At 30.9% G+C, this 26,756-nt stretch overlaps 2 protein-coding genes across 2 annotated transcripts; both read right to left on the bottom strand.

Moving 5' to 3' along the window:
- Positions 1–2,018: 2,018 nt before the first annotated feature.
- LOC123914473 (omega-3 fatty acid desaturase, endoplasmic reticulum-like) lies at positions 2,019–6,519 on the bottom strand. Its single transcript, XM_045965642.1, has 8 exons — positions 6,010–6,519; positions 5,802–5,891; positions 5,592–5,658; positions 5,244–5,336; positions 4,957–5,142; positions 4,654–4,734; positions 3,248–3,385; positions 2,019–2,414 (listed from the first exon to the last, which is right to left on the bottom strand). The coding sequence occupies exons 1-8, from the start codon at positions 6,321–6,323 to the stop codon at positions 2,223–2,225; spliced, it is 1,161 nt and encodes a 386-aa protein (XP_045821598.1). The 5' UTR covers positions 6,324–6,519; the 3' UTR covers positions 2,019–2,222.
- Positions 6,520–12,915: 6,396 nt separating this feature from the next.
- On the bottom strand, positions 12,916–13,893 carry LOC123915122. The gene has a single exon (XM_045966269.1). It carries the CDS (start codon positions 13,891–13,893, stop codon positions 12,916–12,918), a length of 978 nt encoding a protein of 325 aa, XP_045822225.1.
- Positions 13,894–26,756: the final 12,863 nt, after the last annotated feature.

Genomic DNA, 26,756 nt, shown 5'->3' with positions numbered 1-26,756 from the left:
TTTTTAGTCCCTACATTTTGTAATATAGTCAAGAATAGTCCATACAATTTTTTTTATAGTTAAAAAAAATCCTACAATTATTTCCGTTATCAAAATTGGTCCCTGCCGTTAATTTTTTTTTTAACAGTATACAGATGTGATGCAACTGGCCAATAACATGATAACACATGTTTTTTTTCACAAGAGTTATTGTGCACCTTTTCACACCAAATCATCTTTTATTTGTATTTGCATTTCCTGATCTAAGTGTTCACAGAGAAATGCAAATACAAATAAAAGATGATTTAGTGTGAAAATGTGCGCAATAACTCTTGTGGAAAAGACACGTGTCATCATGTTATTGGTCAATTGCACCACATCTACATTTTGTTAAAAAAAAAATTAACGGCAAGGACCAATTTTGATAACAGAAAAAAAATGTAGGATTTTTTTTAACCATAAAAAAAATGTAAGGACTATTCTTGACATAGAGCAAAATGTAGGGACTAAAAATATATTTAACCCTAAAAAGAAAAAAAGTAACCATAAAAAGAAAAATTATATGACAATCCAAAAGGATAAAAGAGGACCACTTAACCGGTTAAAGAGACCACATCAGACAAATTCAAATTCGGAGCAAACACTCTCATCTCTTGCACAATTCAGCGAACTCGCGTATGAACACGAAATCAAATTTCAAAAAATGAGGAGTGTGAACATTTGCAAGCACAAACCTAGATTAAGAGAAATAGTGAATGAATTTGACTGCCAACACTAAACCAGAGTACAAATTCATGCACTAACAACTCTATGCATCGAAAACACAACAACACCAAGTATCAATGGCCTTTTCAAGCAAAACATTCTGAGGCCAATCTGTCTAAAACCTCTCAATAACCATAATGAGTGACAAGCACATATGTAGGGGTGTAAGCGAACCAGAAAAACTCAATTGAACCGACATTCCAAACCAATCCAAATAGGAAAAGCCCGATTTTTATGTTTCGGATCTAAAACTGAACCAATTAAAAACCGATGTAGTTTGGTTCGGTTCTCGAATTCAGTTTTTAAGAACCAATGAACCGAACCAATAGGAATATTACTAACCATATATTATTTATTTAGTTCAGACCACACCATGTTATTATTAGCGATTCAAGTGGAAAAAGAATTGAAATTTTATTTTAGTTGTTCCTTGTTAATTGATGTTGAACTTTTTCTAATAGTAAGACCTATTGCTCATGCAATTTGGAATCCCCGTTTTGGTTATGAACTTAATTTTATATATCGTTGTACTTTATTATTTGATGTTGAATTTATGAACTTAATTTTATATATGGTTGTACTTTGTATTTGGTGGTGGACTTCACCTATAGATTGTATTTTGTCGGCTTTGTTTGAATTGAAACATGTGTTTGAAAACCATTGTCTTTTCTTTTATGTATGGTGATAATTGATTACATTTAGTGTTATGTGTGATTGAAAAATAATAGAAGTTTGGATAAATAAAATAATAGCAGAAAATACATTAAAAAAAAAAACGCTGCAAACCAATTAAAGTATTCGAACCAAGCTGAACCAATCGAAAGTTCATTGGATCGGACATTAGATTCACCAAAAATCGATCCAAACTGGTTCAATTATACCCCAAACCCTAAGCACATGAACAAAAAAAAAACAAGAAGCAGACAAATCCCAACAGATATTCATCATCCAAATTCTAATTATGAAACTACATGCAATTCTCTAATTCTTCTCATGTAATATTTTTCAAATGACCTAGTACAATTAAACTTAAACAACTTAAAGGACACATCACAAATGATATATTTTACCTACATAAAAGGTTAATTATTATTATTAGTAATGGAGTTAATTAATGAATCTCTTGTACAAGTAGGTGTGGTACATTTTATTTTCATAAACTAGTACAACACATGATGAATGACTCCATCTATATTTGCATTACTAAACCATTAACATTCTAGGTTTTGAGATACACATTCATTTGCAACAACTTAAAAATAATGGATTATAAATTAATCAACAAAAAAATAAATCATGAATTATTGAAAAATATAAGTGCATTTCTCAAGTACTTGATCATAAATAAAACCTTATACATATCACCTAATTGATAATTCAATGGCTATGGTTAAAAACATTATAAGTAAGAGCATTAATTAATTCACCTAAGAAATAATTGAGTGATTGAAAATCAATCAAATTTAGGACAAAAAGAGTTACTCGGACTTGGTCCAAGAATTATTTTGGAGCTTAGGATCAGTTTGGTAGAACACGATGTCTCCAGAATCACTCACAAAGTGGTCCTGATTCATGCTGTGAAGGAAATACTTTAATAGGTGAAGTGGGACTGGCCCAGATTTTTCAGGCTCACGATAATACTTTCCTAGCACTGGCTTTGCTGCTTCTGTCTGAAATTGTTTCAGAAAACGAAAGTTAAAATAATCAACTTTTAGTACAACTCAAGAAAATAATCATCAATCAACTTATATAGTACAATTCAAGAAAATGTTTGCAATGACTTTTTGAGGTAATTACTAACACCCTTGTTTTGATAATAGACCCCCACATTTTTAGATGTTTAAATGGAAAACAATTATTTTGGTTCTCACAAGTGTAGTTCATTGTCGCATTAGTTTTTAAATGTATCAAAATGGTAAATACATTTTCTTCAAATGAATATGATGTCTTCCTTTTGCTAAACCCCGTTTAGATGTATAAAAACAACCGATCATCTGAGCAGAATTAAACTGCTTAGTTTGGTTTAATTCCATTTCTGAAAACCAATGAACATTGCATCGGTTCGAACATTGTTTTACTAAAATAGGTCTAAATCGAACTAATTACACACACCTATTTTTAAATAATATATTTATTTGGTCAAAATAAAAAAGTTTATTGTCCAAAAATAAAGTTTCAAAAATGTGGGATGCAACAGTTCAAAAAGTGGGGGTGTATTATACAAAATTCAATTTTTTCAAATTTTAGATAGTAGTTTTTCTTTTTATCATTAATCAGAAATTAAAGAAACAAAATTATAGAGTTAACTCTAGGATCTAAACCCCTAACATTAAGGACAAAGTCACTATGTGTAGTCACACTCCATCCACTTCTAAGACCACCATCCCTCCAAGTTAAACAGTGGGCCTCTTATTATTTGGGTCCTATAACCCCTTTTTATTATTGAACTAAGTAAAAAGAGAGAATAATACTATGGCATGAGAGAGAAAAAGAGAGTGTGTACCGCTTCAACCAAATGATAATGTGGAATTTGTGGAAAAAGATGATGAATAACATGGGTTCCAATGTCATGGTGAATGTTATTAACCCAACCATAATCACGATCAACCGTTGTTAAACCACCTCTCAAATAATCCCATTCCTGTAAAATAAATAAATTAACAAAATAATACTTCATGTAAGTAACATGTTGTTATTATGGAATCAGATTCAATGCAGTCATGACTGCATGCAGTCAGTGACTGTGAATCGTTGATCAAGATAAAATGGTTTAGATTTTTAAACAATTTTTTATTTTATTTTAATATAAAATTCTGAGTTGACATTTAAACCGTTCGATCAAGATCGTACGGTCTAAATCTGCTAAATGCATGACTGCACCACTGTTGAATTCACTGAATCCAGGTCCTGTTATTATGGAACAAGTTCCTAAATACTATTGAGAAACGACAAAATTTGTATATAAAATATGTTATCTATGTTTCAAAATATCTTGGTTAAAAAAAATATCAATATATATATTGATATTCCAATTTTGGTACAACAAAGGTTCTTTATTTTGAATGGTGTAGCAAAATTCAATTATATTATAATTATAATAAATAATAAAGTCGGTGTAAATAGGGTAACGCATGTCCGTAAAAGGGTGGTGAATAGTACATGACCTTTACTTTATGACAATATAAAGCTAGATCTGAATTCATTTGACAAAAAATACAATGTATCTAGTCTAGAATATAAATACACACACATTCACTTGACAAAAAAAAATACTCAACATTTTAAGTTTTTTTTCTTTGATGATACATTTTAAGTTTTTTTGAACTCAAACTGAGAATTTATTTTTATAAATAATTAACAAAATGCAATTTTTTTTTCATTTACCATATGATTTATAAATAAAGTAGACTTAATAATTTAGAGTTTGTTGTGTAAAAAAATAATAATAATTAGAGTTCAAATTTGGCTATAAAATAAATAATTTTTTTTTAACAACTAATAAATAAAATTTTCCTTCAAAAAAAACTAATAAATAAAATTTGTTCATTGAGTGTTTTTGTCGCTATTGATCAAATTTTATTTATATTTTGGTAATGATATAAAAAGGTCTCATCCTTTGAGATCTAGAGATTACGTTTTTATATTTTTGTAATTATTTTTTATTTATTATACGCGTAAACATAAAAAACAATAAAATCCGAAAAACAAACATAAAAAACTTTGAAAAGTATTTTTACTGTTTTATAGGAATATTAAAAAAGCTATAGAAAAAGAATTAAAAAAGAAATGAAAAAGAATCTCAAACTAAAGTCCTATTCCTTTGGCTTTCTTTTTGAGATTCTATTTCATCGCATAACATCCAACAAAACAGTGACAAAAATTGAAGAAATAGTAATATTCTCATCTCACCTTGCCACGATACCAAGGAAGTTTCTGATTATAACCATGGTGGTGCATGTATGTGACAAAGTCCAACCACATGATGAAGATCTACATTATACACATTTAAACCAATCAATAATTCATAGCAATTAAATTGAAACAATATTAACTAATTCTCGGTCAGATAAGCTACTGGCTATAAAATGGATTGGATGGTTCGGGATTTAAACGCCGACCTCTGCATATACCTAAGCTAAGCTTACCGGACTAATATTAAGTAATTTTAATCATAACAACAAAAAATTTAAAAGTGAGATTAGATTAGATTACCCAATATGGAACTCCATAGATTTTGAGCATGAAAAATGGACCCTTTATTAAGGATAAATAAATAAGAGAACAAAACATGAGACCCCAACAAAAAGTTGAAGTTAACACATCAGTTCTTTCATTTGGTGTGAACAATTTGCTATATGGATTGAAATGTGAACCTTCTTTTCCAGGACTTCTATTCCACTGAAATATTTGTTCATATAAAAAAAATAGTAAGAAATTATTTTTTCTAAATATAATATATAACATATAAATAATATTAATTTTGTAAAAGAATCTCTCACCAAATAAAAGGGGTATGCAAAGATTGGAAAAGGAAAAGTAAATCTCATTGTTTTTGTCATGTTGTCTAAACTCTTGTACATCTTCTCTGTGAGCTGGGACATTAGAAAAAGACACATACATTATAATATCATCACAAACAACAAGATTTTCACATCCTTAGATTAGTCACATGCATGCTGATAGATTTGTCAGAATCACAACGATTCATTATGACACGTTAAAGTTTAAAGCATAACTTTTGTAAAATTATAATGACTTGTCGTGATTCTGACAAATTTACCGTAAATCTAAACATGCATTGAGATGAAATTAAGAACGATTAATTAATGTGATGATAAAAAAAATACCGGAACCCATGATTCATCTTTCTCAACATGTCCATGGTTTTGATGATGAGTTCTATGACTGATTCTCCTGCAAAAAAAATAAAAAATAAATAAAAATCACATTTTTGAATTGTCAAATCAGATTTGAAAAATTTGTTAATAAACAAAAAGAATCTTAAAAAGCATAAAATGAAGAAGAAAAGCATATTATAAAGAATAAAATAAACTAACCATCCATGGTATGGTACAAGAATTGATGAATGCAAGAAATGGCCCACCACACTATTGAGCATAGCACTATTAGAAAAGCTTCCATGGCCACTATTGAATTCAAAAAAGGAAATTAAAATTAACAAATACATATAAATCAGAAGAAATCAAAGTGAATTGAATTTGCATATAAACATATATAGTAATTAAAATTGAAATAATAAATTACCAATCATGACCAAGAACAAAAAGAGCCCAAAACATTGTCCCTTGAGAAATCCAATAAATTGGCCAAAAGATCCAATTATTGAAATAAATTGCAGCAGCTATCAATGCAGTAACAATGAACAAATCTCTTAAAACATAACAAAGAGAAATCCATGGATTCTTAATCCAACAATGTTTTGGAATTGAAGCACGAATCTCAGCAATCTTAAATGGTGGAGGAGCACTAGGATCAAAATCTTGTTGGTTGTGTTGTTTTTTACCATCAAGAACATCACCATTACCAACATGTAGCAGATTTGGTTCTTGAACAACCATTGTTGATTGATGTTTTCTCTGCTAACAATGTTGTTTGTGGTGTGGAGGCTCGAAAAAAAGGGAATTTTATAGCTAGATGTAAGATGAGTACAAACCTAGATGTTGATGAATTCTTTTGGTACATAGGATGGGGTCATCTATTTATAACCCAAAAATAAGTAATATATTAACAATATTAATAATTTACTTATTCAATATTACTCCTCGTTTTACGATCAGTGTCGCTTTAACAAATTTTTATTTTTACTTTTCAATGTACAATTTTGTTTTTGTGATCTATATTCGTAAGCTATTTTTTTTTTTTTTAATTTATGTCAAAATACATATATATCTTATATTATTACGGTGAGTTTGTTAATAAAACATTTTTGCTGCTAAAGAAAAAGTGTTTTATATTATGGTGAATTTGTTAATAAGAGATTTTTTTTGCTACTAACAAAAATTAAGGGTATTGTTGGTATTATTAAAAGTCCACACCAAAACTTATGTATTCTCTTTACATATAGTATAGAAATAAGGGTATTGTTGGTATTATGAAAAGTTCACACCAAAACTCATGTATTATCTTTATATATAGTATAGATATAAATATAGATTATTATTATTATTATTATTATTTTGGTACAAAATAGGGCAAAAGACCCCAACTTTGTTTTTTAATCTACGACATTAATTTTAAATTGGAGGAAATATATTTTTTCATAAAGTAGTTTACATTTTTACCCTTTATATGTTTTTTGGTATTGTTATACTTATACCTTTATTGAACGAATCTATGCCAACCTCCTATAAGATATTAGATATTAGATGTGTATAAAGGAGGATACCTAATGGCTGTATTTCTATGGTCTAAAAATATATGGCCTACGTGAGTGGAGTAAAACTTACAAGTAAAAAATATATACTAATTATGGAAAATGTACCAAGTATGGAAATATATAAGGCAAGAGAGAAATTGTTTCGGGTGATTAAAATGTTGAATTGAATGTTTATTATTACTCTTTTTTTTCTTTTATTTTTTTACCACTATTATTCGGTCTAGGAATGACAACGGGCGTCCATGGATGCGAGTTTGACACTTACCAAACACACACCCGAAATCATAACCCAAATCCAAACTCAAAGACTATTCGGGTGGCAAAACAACACTCACGCTCACACCCATTGGGTTCGGGTTTTTTCCACTCAAACCCAAACCCGCAGCGCATTTGAAAATAATTTGCAAATTTAAGAAATTAAATTCCAACATAGACTTTGAATTAAATTATAACTAAAATTAAGGTCTTCCAAGAAAATTCAAACATAGACTTTCAAGAAATTACAACATAGACTTTCAAGAAATTAAATTACAACTAAAATTAAGGTATTCTAAGAAAATTGAGGGAGAATATGGGGGATAACTAGGTAATTATAAAATATTTCGGGTGGGTGTATGAGTTTCGGGTGTGGGTTTGACTTTCGGGTGTGAGTTTGACTGATACCAAATCCACACCCATATTATCGGGTGTCACCCGAACCCAAACCTAAACCCAGTCAACTCGGGTTTTGCCCGTTGACTTGGTTTTGGGTTCGGGTGGGTCTCTCGGGTTTGGGTTTTTCTGTCATCCCTAATTCGGTCTACTGAACCGTCTAATCTGATTTGGGGGGTCAGTTATGGCATCAAGTAGTTTCAGCTCCCTATCGATCACAGTTGCGCGAGATTAAACTGTGGTTCATCCTACCAAGTCCAGGGTCAATTACTACTAAATCAACTAAGGATTGATATTACTCGTTTATTTAAGCCGTGATAATCTCATATTTATCAAATTAAAAGTGCATGTCATCGATTTTTAGGAGTCTAAACAAAAATGTTCTACACTTAGTTTTCAAAGAAAACTTATTTTAGCATGATACGTTATTTAGATGTATATAGAATTAAGAAGTAATGTCTTGTAAGAAACTAAAAAGAAGGACTAGTAACATAATTATGAAAATATATAATGAAAATAAAAATTGATGCAAGAAAATCTATGTCATTTCACTTATAAGTTATAATAAGAGGGATTTAATCCTCTGCAATATGTTTATGGTGCAATAGTTTTAGGAATCGTTTGATTTGGAGAATAAAATTTATTTCTCTAAATCGAGTCATAAATAATCAAATTTGACAATATGAGAGACAATATATAAGAGAATGTCATAAAAAAAAAAACATGAGAGCTAGCGTTAAACGTGCCCAAATTTTTATATTTGGGTATTAATCCTCTAGTTTTTTTTATAAAAAAGATACGATAATTCAAAGTTCAACCATAAAATAAATAAAATCAGGTCAATAATTATTCCCATTAAAAATCGAATTCATATTTCATTTTACGGTAAGACCAACCACATTTAATCAAGATATTTATGTTTTCCCTTTTTTATTCATATTTGATAGAGTAAGACCAACCTATGTTTCACATCAAATAAAGAGAAGATCTAAAATGAGTTTATAAATTAAAGAGTAATACTTTTTAAGAGCCAATTTTATAACGACAGGTTAAGCATAATTTGATGTTGCAGTTTTTACAGGTCAAAAATAAGTATTATGTTATCGTATCTACAAACTCGGACAATATCAATATCATTCAATAATATGTATTTGGTAAGTCCAATTACATAACAATCATCAAGAATTTCATGCGTGAAAGTTTTGGTTCCTTGTTTAACTAATATGTAAAATTCTCTCATTTCTAAATTTGATATTTTAGTCTCCATATTTCACAAGTTTTGGATTTTTTTTTTCTCCATAATCCAATTTCAGGTTTAATTTTGGTGGCATGTTATATTCACTATGCATGAAATTGTAATAAATGTTTTTGTATAGAGTGCTATTCATCGCGAAAAAAAGTTCATGAACCTATCATGAATAGTAATTAATGGTTAGATTTGTCTCTATTGAAAAACATGGACGGCTAAGATTAAGAGGTACGTGGACAGGGTATTTAGTCAAGTATACTATATTGTGATGGTCTCGTGATAGAATGGTTCGCGACGAGTAAGAATTTCCTTTTGTAGAACTAACGTAAACTACTTTTATAACAAAAGAAAAAAAAATTAAGTTAAATTAACGAACCAAACAAGTGATAGTAGCACCCTCACAATCTAAAACTAGAAGAGTATGCAAAAAATTACAATCAGGATTAATTAAAACGGGGGATAAAGGAGCATCAAATCCCTTTTTGGTTAGTAAATCCACACATGAGTTGACATATCTCTGAAACAATATTGAATAGTGACAACTTAATCCAAAAGATTTAGTACATTAAGTGTTGGGTTTCAAGTGTGAGTGGTTAATTTATAAGAATATTTAATTTATAAGAGAGGTGACCCATTAACCTAACACCTTAAGGTTTTGGGTGGAGATGTGGCGTCTCCCTCTCTTGTAGTCGTGGTTTGGCTTGGTGGGGGAGCGGGAGTGGATCCTGATATTGAATCAACTATAGGACGTGAGAACTCACACTTGAGGGTTGAATTTTGGGTCTCAAGTGTGAGTAGTTAGGTCCCACATCGACTATGTATAGGAAGAATGTTGAATTTATAAGAAAGGTGACTCATTAACCTAATGTCTTAAGGTTTTAAGTGGGGATATAGCGTCTCCCTCTCTTTAACATCCTGGAGCATTGACCCTGTTGTTTCTCCCGAGCTCCCATGGACTCCCCAACATCAAGAACCTCTTCTATGAGAGATTTGATATAAGATATGTCGGTAAAATAGTTGAGAACCAACCGTTGCAACACCGATAGAGTTTATTTCAAAATGACACGTCAAGATGAAGATGACGAGCAGTACACATAGAATCTCAATTCAAACGCCCTTAAAATTTGATTTGCCCGTGCCTCAATAATTAGAAGACAACAACTCGTACCTTCTTCTTTTGACCATCGAAGAGATTTCGTGGCTCTTGTTCATATTTGCATTATGTGCAAGAGTGTAAGCGTCATCATTTTGAACACATTTTTAGAATCTTCATTTGAACAATGTTTTGCTGTTCCACGTTAGAATTGCTCCTAACATAAATGTGAACAACTAATTTCAAAATAAGAGCGTTGAGAAGCAAACAAATGCCTACTATGCTATCAATGGAAAAGGAAATGTGACAAATTCTTACATTCAACTGACAAGGTTCACCTAACGAACAAATGACATGACATATTTAATAAGACAAAATAAGGCCTTTGGTTTAAGTGTTTAACCATAAATAAAAACCAATAATTGATATTTAAAGGTTTTTTTTTAATTTATCTCTTCATAATTTAAATATATTTATCCATCAATTAATAAGAATAAATTTTTTTGGTTACAATGCTAATCAAAAGAGAGAAAAAAAGAAAAAGCGAAAACAAAAAGAAATAAAGGACTATTCTCTAATGAAGACAGTCCCAATTATGTCACTCCTGAGAAGATCAAGTATGCCTGTCGGAGGAGAACCCGAAGAAGCTCTCAGCTTTGCTAAAAAGTCAGCGCATTGGTTTCCCTCTCATAGAGTGTGGCAAAGAGTAACATTGTTGTGAGAGAGTAACTCCTTTATGTCTTGAATTAAAACAACATGGACATGAAACTTAGAAATGGAACCTTTGATAAGGTTGATGCAATGCAAGGAGTCAGAGTAGCAAACAAGATCTCCAATGGCCATATATCCTTGGCAAGAATGAGGCCATGATAGATTGCATATAATTCAGCTAGCATAATATCAAAAGACCCATGATAAGTCCCCCGAAACCGGCTCGAACAGGGAACTAAGACAACTTCCATCAACATTAAGTATGATGCAACGATAGTTGTTATTCCATTTGACGAACCTGTCAATCGGTGCATCAGCAGAAGAAGGAGTGAAGCACGACATGAAATCTTCGACCATGCTTTGAATGTTGTAGGATAGCCTATAAATTAAAGGGGCCAAGTCTCGTTATTCAAAATCATCAAATTTTGATGCCTCCACGCCCACCAGACACCCGCCGAGAAGGTAAAGGCTTAGGGACCCAAAGAACCAAGTTTTAACCAATCATAATTATCCATAATTGAGAAGAAATCAATGTTGCTAAGTCCAAGGTGGAGCCAAAGATTTCGAGAGAAATTACAGTCTCGAACACAATGGAGGAAGGTCTCATCCTGAAGGCCACATCGAACACAAGTAGGTGAGGGATTCATCTTTCTATGCGAAATAAAAATTGGTTACAAGTTAAATGTTAGTTATCACATGCATGCAAATATACTTATGTGATTTGCTTTTATTGGTTATTGGACAAATACGCTCAAATTATGATCAAGGTCTAAAATATGCCTCACTACATATTTAAAACACATTTTAAATAAGTTAACATAAGATCAATTATGTGATTTATTTGTCGAAGTGAATAATATACCGAAGTGTTTAAATATTTAATAGGCAAATTTGTGTTTATTCGTCTTTTAAGTTTGACCATTTTTTCTTTTTTTTTGTTAAGTGGAGTGTCCGGGGTTCGAACCCCGATTTTTGGATAATATATGCGATGTTCCTACTAACTGAGTTAAGACAACTCAGTTAAGACTTTGCTACAAATAGCATTGAAGAATAAGCAAAGCCTAGTTAAGACAACTCTAACCTTTCTAGGCAATATGCCACGAATAGCAACTGGTAGTAGTTGTTGCATCAATACGTGACAATCATGAGACTTTAGGCCAACCAATTTCAAATCTTTCGATGAGACAAGACTCTTGACATTTGAAGAGTAACCATGAGGCACTTTTATGCTACGTAGACACTCACAAAAGCTTTTCTTCTCATTTCTTGACAAAGTATGACAAGCCGGAGGCAAATATGTTCGCTTACCAGATGACTTTGGAGCTAATTGTAGTCGTATACCCATCTCAACCATATCTAAACGAGAATTTGCATTATCCTTTGTTTTGCCCGGAATGTTGAGAAGTGTTCCGATTACACTATCACACACATTTTTCTCCACATGCATTACATCGATATAGTGTCTAACATCTAGATTGCACTAGTAAGGTAGATCAAAGAACACCGACCTTTTCTTCCATATATTTGTATCAGTCGTTTGTTGTTCGTGCTTTCCAAATAGAACATTGACATCCTGGACCCGTCCAAAAACTTCCTCTCCAGTTAAGGCTTGTGGAGCAATTCCATTTTATTGGTCTCCATTAAACGCCTTTCTTAACCTGCGATATGGGTGATTAGGTTTGAGAAATTTTCGATGCCCAAGGTAAACTGTCTTCTTTCCATTTTTTAATTGTTGGAAGCATGTATTCTCTTCACATATAGGGCATGCCTTATGTCCTTTAACACTATAACCGGACAAATTCCCATATGCAGGAAAATCATTGATAGAGCAAAATAACATTGCACGCATCTTGAAATTCTCGTTGGAATACCCATCAAGCACATCAACACCTTCCTCCCAGAGCATTCTCAAGTGTTCAATCAAAGGACTTAGATAAACATCTATATCATTTCCTGGCTGCTTTGGGCCCGAAATCATCATAGATAACATAATATATTTTCGTTTCATACAAATTGAAGGAGACAAATTATAGATAATTAATAGAACAGGCCATGAACTATGAATACTGCTTAAGTTTCCATATGGGAGTTTCCATATGGGTTCATTCCATCTGTAGCAAGTCCAAGCCTAAGGTTTCTTGCCTCATTACCGAAATCCGGATACAAATCATCAATTTTCTTCCATTGCAAAGAATCAGCTGGATGACGAAGTTGTCCGTCACGTTCCCTCTCAATCGCATGCCATCTAATATTCTTTGCATCGTTTGCATTAGCAAATAATCTTTTAAACCTTGGAATTATTGGAAGATACCACAACACCTTTGCAGGAGGACGCTTTGTGTTTTCATCACTATTCAAATCATCATCCTTCAATTTGAAACGTGATTGCCCGCATGTGGGACGATCCTTCAATTCTTCATACTCATTTCGGTATAATATGCAATCATTAGGGCATGCATGTATTTTCTTGTACTTCATACCCATCGGACACAATATCTTCTTTGCCTTATAGTTACGATTTGGCAATTTGTTACATTCAGGGAGCATTTCACACAACAACTCTAGTAGTTCAGTAAAACTTTTATCGGTCCATCCATTTCTTGCCTTCAAGTTGAATAATCTCAACACCGCATATAACCGTGTGAAGTTAGTGCATCCTGGATACAACGGCTCTTCATTGTCACCGCGCAAACTATCGTACATATGAGCACGCTGAAAATACTCGGGTCCAATATCATTAATCATATCCTCTAACTGACTGTCCATATCTACATCAACTACCTCCCTTTCCGGCACACTTGGCATGTCTTTTGACGGTTCACCGTGCCATATCCAATTGGTATAACTTTCGCAAATACCCTCACAAACAAGGTGATTTCGTATTTCATCTATTAAAAGTTGTGGCGCTCTATTAAAACATTTAACACAAGGACAGAAAAACTTATTATTATTATTAGGAAGTTTTTCCCGAGCATATTGAAAAAACTCTTCCATTCCATTTTCGAACTCTGCACCTAAACGATTAGCTTTCATCCAACTACGATCCATAACTACTTCTGGAAAAAATAAACATCCACAAAGATTAAGGATGGAACAAAGACAACTTCACTCTAAGTGAAGCACATGCTTGAGGAGGTTGAATTAAACCACTCTAATTTGTGATGGTGGTTAAAAGATGCGAAACAGTGAGGATGATAGAGTTTCAAGGGTAGCGGTTAATGTGATTCTGTCACAAGAGGGTTGAGTAATTGAAGGTTACCTAAGATGACAAAGAGGAAAACCTGCTGAATAAATGTGACCAAATTTAATTGTACTTTGATGAGTAGGTTTTCTCAGTCTTAGAATAGGGACCAAAGTCTCCTACAAGAGACCAACCCTATAGAAATCACTTCAAAAAATATCTAAGCTGATTTTGATTAAGTAATAGCTTATCAACTAACTCCTTCATGATTTTGGTAATGTAAGGAAACAAAAATAGAAAGTATTAAATATTGAAGCATTAAATTTTAACTTTTCAAACATTAAATATCTTGTATCATTAAATGTTAAATTTCTATATTAAGATACCTTAACATGTGCCCTATATGCACATGTTAACAATACCCATGTAGTTATACTATGAGTAGCTGTGATTAATTTTCACCATTATTAGGTAGTTGATTTGTTATTAGAATTCTTCACTTTACATTGACACTTTCTTCAAGGTTTTTCGTCGCATCATAACTATAACTATTAGACCCAAGTCACCTTGCCACGCGAAACAAAGAGGGTAGCTATAGCTACATAACTACCACTATAAACAACGCAACCATATTGCACACAAAGAGGGTGCTTATAATATCACTCTATCTCTTAACAAATTATGGAAGTGCACACAAACCTAACTACCTAAGAATCGATTATGTTTTCAATAAGAGTCTTGTGTTTGTAGAGATCAAGTTTGTTCACAAATTACATTTGATAATTTCAATTGAATTTAAGCAAGTTTGGTCTGTATCATCATAGGTGGTCCTATTTTTTTGGTCTAATAATAATAATAATAATAATAATAATAATAATAATAATAATAATAATAATAATAATAATAATAATAATAATGATAAAAAAAAACACAAATAACAACAATAACAACAGAAATTAAAAACTGACAACAAATAAAATAATAATAATGATAAAAAACACAAATATGCACAATAATAATAGAAATTGAAATTGAAAACTCACAACAAATAAAAATAAAAAGTTAGGGTTTAAAGTTTACATACATATGAAAGAGTGAAGGGAACGGTTCAAATTTCCAAGCTTGCAGCGAAGGGAACGGTTCAATTTTTCAAGTTTCAGTTGAATTTCTATGAAAGTTAGGGTTTCAAAGCTTTATCAACGGTTTGAAGGTGATGAAGGTGCAGTGAAGAAGGTGTAGTGATGAATTGCAGCGAAGAAGAAGAAGCAGATGGCGTATCGAACTTCCAAGAAGAAGGGCTCAGTACTATTCGTATTGTTAATTTCTTCTTTCTTTCGTTTTTTTACGTGTGTCTATATATATATATATATATATATATATATTTGTTTTTTATTAGTTTTTATTGTTTGTTTTTTTTTACGGTAACATTGTTGTTTTTCTTTTAAAAGATTATGATTTTCTCTTAAAATAAAAAAAATTAAAAATTAGGAATTTTTTTTTTGGTAAAGAGGATTTGTTTTTTATGTCAAGGAGGTGAGTTCGATTCTCATATGCCACATTATAATTCAATTTATTATTAAAAATAAAGATACTTCTTAGGTCAGTTAAGCGCCACCTGACTTAACAAAAGAGGTTTCTTAAGTCAGTTGACCGACTCTTGACTTAACAAGAAGGTTTTATAAATTAATGAATTTTATTTGAATTTAATATTATTTTTTTAATCTCTATTACGTCGGTTGATGGCGGAACCGACCAAACAAAGTTTTACTTATTTACGGAGTTGCCACCGCACATGTTCTTAAGTCAGGTGGCAACGCTAACCGACCTAAGAAATTTTCTATAAAGTGTTTTTTCCACTAGTGTAAGCTCATATAGGGACCAATAATATCTCACTCTCGCTACTCCACTAATTAGTTCTTAACATTTTATTTTTTTGAATTATTAATTTAATTATGTTACACTATATATGTTTGTACATTACTATACATTTGGTCCCTTACGTTTATTTTAGGTTTCAATTTGGTCCCTTACGTTTAAAAAGTATCAATTTGGTCCCTTACGTTTATTTTAGGTTTCAAGTTGGTCCTTTCCGTCAATTTTGTCACATGTGGCAGTCAATTTGCATACGTGGACTGACACGTGGCACTTGGACACGCTGACACGTGTACTGTTCAAACGGTGTTAGTGACAAAACTAACGGAAAGGACTAACTTGAAACTTAAAATAAACGTAAGGGACCAAATTGATACTTTTTAAACGTAAGGGACCAAATTGAAACCTAAAATAAACGTAAGGGACCAAATGTGTAGTTAAGCCTTTGTACAATTAACATTTTTATTTACCAAAGTTCAGTTTAAAAAAGTATGCATGACATTTTAATTATGAGAAAACTCAGATAAATATGCCAGGTCATCTATTTTCTTTTTCCCTTAACTTCCTTAAATTTGAATTCTCAAATTTTAAACCTAGAGTAGCTAGTTTTGCACAAAGATATCTTCATTATCAAGAGAAATATTAGAATTAGAATTTACGAACTCAAAACAACGAGTAATTCATCTCTACTGTGAGTTGTGATGAATGGACACCATAAAGGACTTCAAATTGAACCTCGGAACTTGATTTTTCTCAAATATACCCTTATATATATTTGCATTTTTACGCGTAGTTTTTTTGTTTCCACAACTTGAACGCAAAAGTTTGAACACTTTGGATCCTAAATACACCACTGGACACCAGGATATTGTTCATCACTAGTTGTGAAAAAAATGTTTATCATTTGCATAGTCACAAAATTAAAAGGGAGATGATACAAACATAATGGATCAATCTAAAAAGAACTCAACTGTTGAGGAGTCCGAAAGAATGCCGAAAGCAATAATGGACCAATACTCTAAGACTACAAGAGAGCGAGTCATTACATCTCAATCGTACTTGAGGCATTAAGTATATGAATTACATCTTGTATATATCCAAAATTTTATCCATTCACAGAAAATGTGAGATTCAGTCACTCACACTTGACATCCAACAATCTTCCCCTTATGTATGAGCTCTCACATCCTATATTTGATCTAACCAACAATATCTCACTCTCGCTACTCCACTAAGCCGAAGTAGGGTTGTAACAAACGGATGTAATATTTTTAAAAGTGATTATTTTATAAAAAAAAGTTGTTACAACCTCTTAAAATTAAATAAATAATAATAATAAGATGTCTAATTGTTCTATCGACATATCATTTGCCACGTCATAAATAATTTAGTCACGTCATTAAATTTGACTTTAAAATGGAGAGGGAGATTAAAAGTAAAAAAAAAAAACCTTGAAATAGGGGGACTAAAATTGTAAAAAATTAAAAATAGAGGACAAAAACTTCATTTAAAAATATTTATAATTTAAAATACAAAATGCAATGCGAATTCTTGTGGGTATAGAGTGGAGCAAGGTTATCCAAATCCGCTCGTATATGAAGTTGGGGATATATTTTTTACTCAATTAAAAATTGGAACGGATACGGGGATACAAACTATTATGTGTTTGGGTTCGGAGAAGACAAAAACCATTTCCGATCTTTCGACATTGTCATGTCTAATTCCTATGACTATATGAAGTACACAAATGATGTACACTAGAACGTCGACCCGTGCACTGCAAGGGTCTAATTAGCCTAATATGTAACAAAAAAAATAATTGTAATATTGAAAGGTATTTTAAAAAAAGATGAGTAACATTAATTTTTTATTTTTTTTTGAAAAAGAAACATTAAAAATTAGTTCACCAATAAATTTAGAAAAATGATCATACAACAGAAACTATGGAATATTACGAAATACTTCTTTATAGACTACATTGGAAGTCTTATTCATATCTTCACCGTCATCGTCGATAATTAATATTTTCAATCCTTCTCTAATCGCAACATACAACTGACCATGTGAAAACATTGGAGATGGAAGATATATCCCAATGTGCTTAAGAGATTGTCCTGACTTTTATTATAGTCATCGCAAAAGAAACAATTAAAAGAAATTATCTCCGTTGAAATTTAAAAGGAATTCTTACGTCGGGTGGTGTTAGAGACAATCTAGGTATGAAAGCCTGATCATCAATATTACTTCCTGAAATAACTTTTCCTTCAAGAACACGTTTTTCCGTTCTTGTAAGTCTTGTTCATTGTATAATCCAAATTTTTTATTCGAATTCATTAATAGCTTTACTGGACCTCCAACTTTAAGTCTCAAGTTGTGATTTGGAAGCTCTGGCGTAGAAATCGTGTTAAAAAATTCGGGAGTGTGGACATCATCCACTACATGCATGATCATCTGTATTGTGTGCGAGTGGAGTATCATAACTCAAATACGTTTTTTCTTCACCATGAATTAAATCCAACATATAATCATTTATTGTGTCGAATATAAAATTTTTAGAAGTTAATATAGCTCTATTTTGGAAATATGGTATATCTTTCATGTTTTGTAAAAGATGTGGATGCTTTCAACGATAGAAGTAAGATGATCACCTGAATTTGGAATTAGTAAATCTGATGGAATGTTAAGTTCTAAATCACCTGAATTTTTCGTAGAATTTGTGTGAAATTCCAAAGAACCGAAGAATTAATAGTAGCATGAACAACTTCTGGCCTTGTACCTTTGGGTATTACTGGTAGAATTTGTCTGAAATCTCTGCAAAAAATAATAACTTTTCCACCGAAGAGAATGTGTTTATTTTTCATATCAACAAACTTGAGAATATCTTTTAAAGTTCGATCACAGCTTCGAAGCAGTGTTGGTGCATCATTAGTGCTTGATCTCATATAATGAGCTTTGCTTTTTGTATAAAGAGCACCAAAGGGTTTTTGGGAACTATGGAATATGTTGAAAACTCGTCAACATTTGGAGGAATACAAAACCTTGAATGTGTTGTTCTACCACCAGGTATAAGCAATGCAGCGATCCCTGAATTTCGAATCAGTAAATCTGATGGAATGTCAAGTTCTAAATCACCGTTGTTGTCATCTCCAATTTCTCCATCGCCAACACCCAAAACCCATTCAGAAAACAATCTCTTTTGTTCAACGTCTATACTCGAAGTACCACTAAGAAGACTCATGTTTTTATTCAATGTTAAAACTTCACAAAAATTCCAAAGAACCGAAGAATTAATAGTAGCATGAGCAACTTCTGGCCTTGTACCTTTGGGTATTACTGGTAGAATTTGTCTTAAATCTCTGCAAAAAATAATAACTTTTCCACCAAAGAGAATGTGTTTATTTTTCATATCAACAAACTTGAAAATATCTTTTAAAGTTCGATCAACAGCTTCGATGCAATGTTTGTGCATCATTAATGCTTGATCCCATATAATGAGCTTTGCTTTTTGTATTAAGAGCGCCAAAGGGCTTTTGGGAACTACGAAACATGTTGAAAACTCGTCAACAGTTGGCGGAATACAAAACTTTGAATGTGTTATTCTACCACCAGGTATAAGCAATGTAGCGATCCCACTTGACGCAACTATTATAACTATTTCACCTTTTGATCGTAATGCGGCTGACATGACCCTCCAGATAAATGTCTTCTCTGTTCCGTCATAACCTTATAGAAAAAACACACCAGGCTTGCTTTCGTTAACTTTCGTTAATATTGTGTCATATAATTTATATTGCTCTGAAGTTGTAGTTGACATCAATCGGACATGTTCCTCAGCTAATGATTGTATGATATAATTCAATTCATCATGTATCAAACTATGTTATATATCAGGAATTAATGATGTGCCTGCTCGAGGCATCAGAGGATAATCTTTTATACTCTTCCCACAACTATGTAACATCAACTCAATATTCGCTAGTGCATATTGTTTAATTATACCAGCTTCTCCCGATCAGATAAATGATTGAGATTCAAAAGATCTGTTTATATATATATATATATATATATATATATATATATATATATATATATATATATATATATATATATATATAATTCTACCTATATTTACGGTCTCATTTTGTATGGTATTAAAAAACACTTTAGAAAGTTTTTTTTCTCTTCTTTTTAACGTTTATTTTAGGTTGTGCTACACTTAATATTTTATCTTTATACAAAAATTCAATAATTTTTAAATTTTAACAACTCAAACAAAATTATGCTTAAAAATATGATATATTTTTCTTTCTTAACAACTCACCAATCTAGTCTATACATTTTATCAATAACTCTTCAATTTAGTTTATAAACTATATAAATGTATTTAATATTTTTAAACATTATGTAATTATCAATTTCTTGTCGGGTTACCTAGCTCTAGTGGTTGAAAATCTTTATTAATTGTAAGCAAAGGATGTGGGTTTGATTCTCACTGTAGACAAATTTAATTTAATTTTTTTTAATATAAAACTGCAATAAAAAGAGAGGGAAAATGATTAGGTTTAGGGTCAGTGTATCTGAATAAGCTTAGAATATAAGAGATAAGAGATTTGATGATTTGCTAGATTTTTAATTATCGATCGGTTTTTAATTGTTTAAACTGTGCTTAAGAGATTTGATGATTTGCACCATCATTTTTTTTACTGCAATATAAAAGTGGAGGGAAAACAAATTAGGTTTAGGGTTTACTTGTGTATACAAACTTATAATATAAGAGATTATTTGTTGGAAAATGCTAATGAGTGTCTTAGCGTCTCTGCGACACTGATTAATAAGTTAAATATGGTAAACAAGTTTAGAAACTTGTGTATTTTACTTTTTAAAGTACAAATAGTGTTTTGTTTCAATGTGAAAATGACTTCTTTTGAATTTCTTAACTAATGACTCGGGAATACTATTTGACATGACATTTATTTGTTTAATTCTCCCTCTGTTTTATTTTATAAGATCAATTTTGACTAAATGCACTATTTATATGTCTTGTTTTGACCTTTTTTTTTTAAAGTATATAAATGTAAATAATATCATATAAGAATCTTGTTTGATTTGTTTCGATGAATATTTTTAAAATATCAAATTTTTATAATTTTTACTAATAAATAATTAAAAATATTTGTAATCAAAATTATGTATTGGCATACGTGTAATGGTCAATAAGTTTTTATATTTTGGGATGGAGGGAGTATCAACTTAACACCGACGTCGGTAGAATTATGTAAAGTTAAGAAATTACAATTTAGATTTTTCAAATGATGTGTCTCAGTGACTTTCACTGATGATATTCATCAATTAATCTTTGAGTATATTCATCAAAAAGATCTTTGAATTAAATGTTTCATTAGATAAGATTGGAAACTAAACATCATAGACTTCTTTCTTTCTTACAATTTTTGGAGAAACAAAAGAGGGCGGATGCTAGCGTGAGTTAGTAGAGCATGTCTCCCACCAATGAGTCATGTGTTATGTGGATCGGATTGAATGTGTACGTGGTATTATGGTGTACTGTCAGTATTATATTATTTTCTATTTTTGAAAAAAAGTTCCCGATTTTTTCGAAAAAAAGTTTTCGATCTTTTTTGTGGAAAAAATTTTTGATTTTTTTTTTGGAAAAAAGTTTCCGATTTTCGGGAGAAAATTTTCGATTTTAGATAAAAACAATTTCGGAGGTTTTGTCTGAACAAAAAAGATTCCGTTCTTTTTTTCGGGAAAAAAGTTCCGATATTTTATTCGGAAAAAAGTTTTGGATATTTTCTGGAAAAAAAGTTTCCGATATTTTTCTGGAAAATTTCTAATATTTTATTCGAAAAAAAAGTTTTAAATATTTTCTGTTTTTTCACTCTTTTTTGTATCAGCAATACTTTTTCAGATGAACATTTCGAAACTATTTTCCCCAAAAAATCGGGAACTTTTTTCCGGAAAACATCGGAACTTTTTCCAGAAAAAATCGAAATCTTTTTTTCGGAAAAAATCCGAAACTTTTTTCCCGAAAAAAGAACGGAAACTTTTTTTCCAGAAAAACTCCGGAATTGTTTTTATCTGAAATCGAAACTTTTCCCCTAAAAAATCGGGAACTTTTTTCGGGAAAAAATTGATAATTTTTTCCCGAAAAAATATCAAAAACTTTTTTTTCAAAAAAAAAAAATTTAATACTGACAGTACATCATAATATCATGTACACATTCAATCCAGACCACATAACACATGACTCATCGGTGTGAGACCTATCATGGTCTCCCACCCTAGAATCCGCCACAAAAGAGTACAAGAATTTCAAGAAAAGTACAAATACGTTGAGTTTGAGTTTTGACACCATGACATTGCGTTTGTTGACAAAATTCTCTATGCTTTTTGAGTTTTTGTGGAAGTTGTTGATGTTTCTTTTTCTGCACGTGTGGGCTGAAGAAATTTTCTTATGCGAGAGTTATAGTTCAAAATAAAAATTTAAAAATAGAGAAACTATATTATTTAAAAATAGAGAAATTATTATAATTGGAATGATAGTTCTGTCAAAAGAAATAAAAATAATTGGAATGATAGTAATGGTCATTTTACAAATTTTGGGAGGGGGATTTTAACCAAAACTCTTGAGAGTATAATCATAGATAAAAGTCTTACCACTAAACTAATGTCTCATGACATTGTTAGGTGAGGAATAAAATTGAATATATAAGATAAATCATTATTTTCTTAGAAGGCACTAAATTTTATCTAATGATAAAAGATATGGATATATATAAGTTCGATTTTCATTACCAACCTTATAAAAAAAATCATTGTTCTTTGGAGTCGCATTTGCATATCCTAAACTTCAATATAAAATAAACCACATTAAATTGAACAAATTAAGTTTTACTCTCTTTGAACTTCTATTTGTTCTTGCTGGCTGTTCTGTTTCTTTCAAGGTCATATAATTTTTTCAATTAATCAAATTTTAGATTAGAATTATTTGTTAAAGTTAGGTCTGAATGATATGCTAAAAAATAAGAGATTGAATAAGGTAACTTCAACTATACTGTATTTGATTTCTAAATTGTTCCTAGGACTAGACAATTGGGGGTCAAGAGACGGGACAAAATCCTAAATTCTTGTCCCCACTGAACCACGAAACAACTTTGTATCCTCTGCACAAGTTGTCTAAAATATCAAATTAACTCTTTGTCCACCACACATAGTACAAAGACAAAATTTGTCCAACACTTTAAACTTTATCCTCTGCTATTATGTTTTGTACTGTTTTGTCCAGTACTTATACTTTGCAGATAAAAACGACGTGTTAATATATTAATCGAATGATTATACTATCATTCTTTACAAATATATAAGCCTGAATAATCAAATTTTGGATTAAATTTATTAAGAGTCATCGACTTTTTTTTTTGGGTAAGAAAATGTCTATACTCTCTTTTAAATTTATAGGTCGGTTTGTTTATAACAAAAATAGTAGTGGACATTTTCTCATGAAATTCTATGAATAGAGATAACAATTGAACTCATGCCTAATAAATACATGCAAACAACACAGACAATGAATAGAGTAAAAATCTACATTATACGTATAAATACGGATACGACTAATTACCCTCAAAATTAAACAAGTATGAGTCCCTGTGAACATAACTCAGTTGGTAAGAATATTCAATGTAAAATGAAGAGACCGGAGTTCGAACTTTGATACTCTCACTATTTCAATATTTCGGTATATAACCAGCAGCGGACCTAGGGGGGGCTGGGGAGGGCCATGGCCCACCCCCAAAAAATGTGAAATTACTTAAATATCCTTGGGAGCTTTGTAAAATTATATGTATTTACTATATATATGTTGGTTGCGGTATAAATCTACTAAACCGAGAGTTCGGCCTAGTGGTCTGTCCCATGGTTTTATGGGAAGAGGTTGTGTGTTCAACTCCCTCCTTCATTATTTTTTGCATTTTCTTGTTTTCTTTTAAAAAATTCATGTTTAATACCCATAATTTGAACCCATGGAGAGTTGGAGACCAAAACAATTCCTCAAACCACTTAACCAAACACATTTTTTCATAAAATGTTAATTTTCATGTATATAATCAATACAAAAAAATAGACAATTTTGTTTTTCTTTAATAAAAAAAGCACAACTATTTTCAATTAAAAATAATTATTATCTTTTAAGCAATAAAATATATAATTTTTTTATGATCCAACTTATATAAATATTAATTTAAAATAAATCATTGATAATTTTTCAAGTCATTTGGAACACGTAGAATATTATTTAGAGCATGAAATTTAATTTAATGGTAAATTTCATATTTATTCTAAATTAAATTTTTGTATGAAATATAATTTTTATATCTAATTTAAATATTATAATTTTTGTGCGGCCCACCCAAGATTTATTTTCCAGTTCCGCCACTGTATATAACTATATGTGAAGCAGTTGCAACATATCATCTGAAAAACAAATGTGTCTGTTATAGGACTATGTATATAGTACAATATTATGTAGAAATCCTTCTGGTTACTCTGTCATCGATTCGTAAAATCTCAATTACTGAATACATTTTAGTTGTTTAACTTTGACATCTTGGGGTGTTGTAATATATTTTATTCGCATTATTTTGGGGTCTCCGAAAGCGGTTAGCTTGGTCTAGTAATTAAATTTGTATTTTCTTTCTCATGCTATTGCGCATCATTTTAGAGATTAATCTTTCGAACTTTGTAGAATTTAATTGAATGATATATTCTTTTTTAGAGTTTTAACATTGTTACATTCCCAAATCAAAAATCGAACATAAAATTTTAGTTAAACTATAAAAAATCTATGTCATCTTATCTAACCGCTCTTGAATATTAAATTTTTATTCTGTTCATGTCTGGTTCTGTTGCTCTATGTCACGTGATCAGATTTTCCAATAATGTTTTTAATGAAACATTTACACTTTATTAACGAAAATGTTTTAACTAAGAAAGTAGCTAATACTTTAATATATGGTGGCTTTGTCATTATAGCTTGGTAGATCCATACAAAATATAAACAATATTATAATAGCTGAGACTTGAGATCTTTGCTAATATGTTTCACATATTTTTGTTTGTCTATTATGATTGAGATCTAGTGTAGTCTAAAAGATTCCAATTCTACTATTATTAAGCATCCAAATATTTATTTTTTTGTCATGCTAACCGGTGTCCCGGGGCACTGGTTAAGAAAATCAAAAAAAGAAATTTTAAAATTAAAAATAATACTGTTTACACTTTCGAGGCGTTGACCGCACAAACTTCAATATGATATTACTATATTTTGTTCCATAAACAGTGCCCCGAGGACTTTTCCTTATTTTTTTACATAAAAAATTGCTTGCTCCTTATTTCATATTTTAATAAAATGAGTATCTTTTGGGAGAATAAAAAGTATGGGTCTTGTTAACATGTGCCCTAAGGGCACATGTTAAGATATACCAAAATAGAAATTCAACATTTAATGATATAAGAAATTTAATGCTTCAAAAGTCAAAATACACAAATTAGCATTTAATAATTTCTATTTTTGTTTCCTTAACATGTGCCTTAAGGGCACAAGTTAACATTCTCCAAAAAGTATATATGTCTTTGAACCTTGCTCCAAACATGTCTTTCCACTTTATTTAATGGGTGCAGCCATAAAGTAAAACAACTATCTTTTGTAACTTGTCCTGCCACCCAAAAGAACATTGTCAGTGCTTTCCTTCTTCTCCCTATATTTGTTATAAATTAAAATTGGCCCCATTGCCTAACTTGTTGGAGAAATTAACAGACCAATGCCAAATTGATTTTCACTTTGTGCCTCTACATGCTTGTATTTTCTCCTATTTTTATTGATGTATTTTGAACATAGTGGAAAACACAAGAAAGTTGAGCTTGATAAAGAATTTTTATATATAAGCATTTAAACCAAGGTAGTGAAATCGGACCAGATTAGCCGATTCGGTCGGTTCAACTAGGAACCGAGCCTGCATCCGGTCCGAGCAGGTCAGCGAACCGTTGTATATAGAAGCCTATGGAAAGGATATAAATCTTAAGCTAAAAAATACAAATGAATATAAGTTAAAACATGTTCATTGGCTCTCTTAACTTGTTGTCAAAACTTCAAATGTTTGCTCTGAATTTGTTAGGGAATTTTAGCAAGACTTGTAAGAATTATAGTAGTGAAAAACATTTCTTCATTGATGCAAGTCTTCTATTTATAGTCCACGAGAGATATTCTTCAGGCTGCAAATATGATCATTTTCAATACATTGCATAAATAGGCTTCATCTGTCAAAGAATTTGGTTACTAATCTCTGTTGAAGAATATGTTTAACACACAAGACGAGTTTTTCTCATTCTAACAATTCTTTTTTTTTTTTTTTTCATACATAAGAGTTAGGAATCAAAACATTAACTACTTATTTAATGTAGCATTTCATTTATAATGAGATATTTAATACAAATAAGTACATCAACGAAAATATAGAAACTTCTATTTATTTTTATTGATGTACCTACATATATGAAAAAGTCTTTTTTTTCCTTTCTAAAATTATACTTCTAAATGGTACCAAAAAAAAAAAAATTATACTTCTAAACACATGTTGGAAATTAAACTTCTATTTTCCCTCTCACTTTAGTTTTCATAGATTTTGTCTCTTCCCACCCCTGTATTTTATTTTCTGCCCCCATTTTTTCATTTTTGTTCTTATATAAAAACTTTGGAACGCGTTTTTCGAAGTTTTTCTGGTTTAATTCAGAAAACACATTCCGAAGTTTTTTCTAAGGTAAAAAATTTCAAAAAACACGTTCC

This window comes from Trifolium pratense, linkage group LG3, assembly GCF_020283565.1.
Source record: "Trifolium pratense cultivar HEN17-A07 linkage group LG3, ARS_RC_1.1, whole genome shotgun sequence".
Classification (NCBI taxonomy): Eukaryota; Viridiplantae; Streptophyta; class Magnoliopsida; order Fabales; family Fabaceae; genus Trifolium; species Trifolium pratense.
Note: the sequence above shows the minus strand (reverse complement) of the source record. Positions and strands in the feature narration are given on the sequence as shown.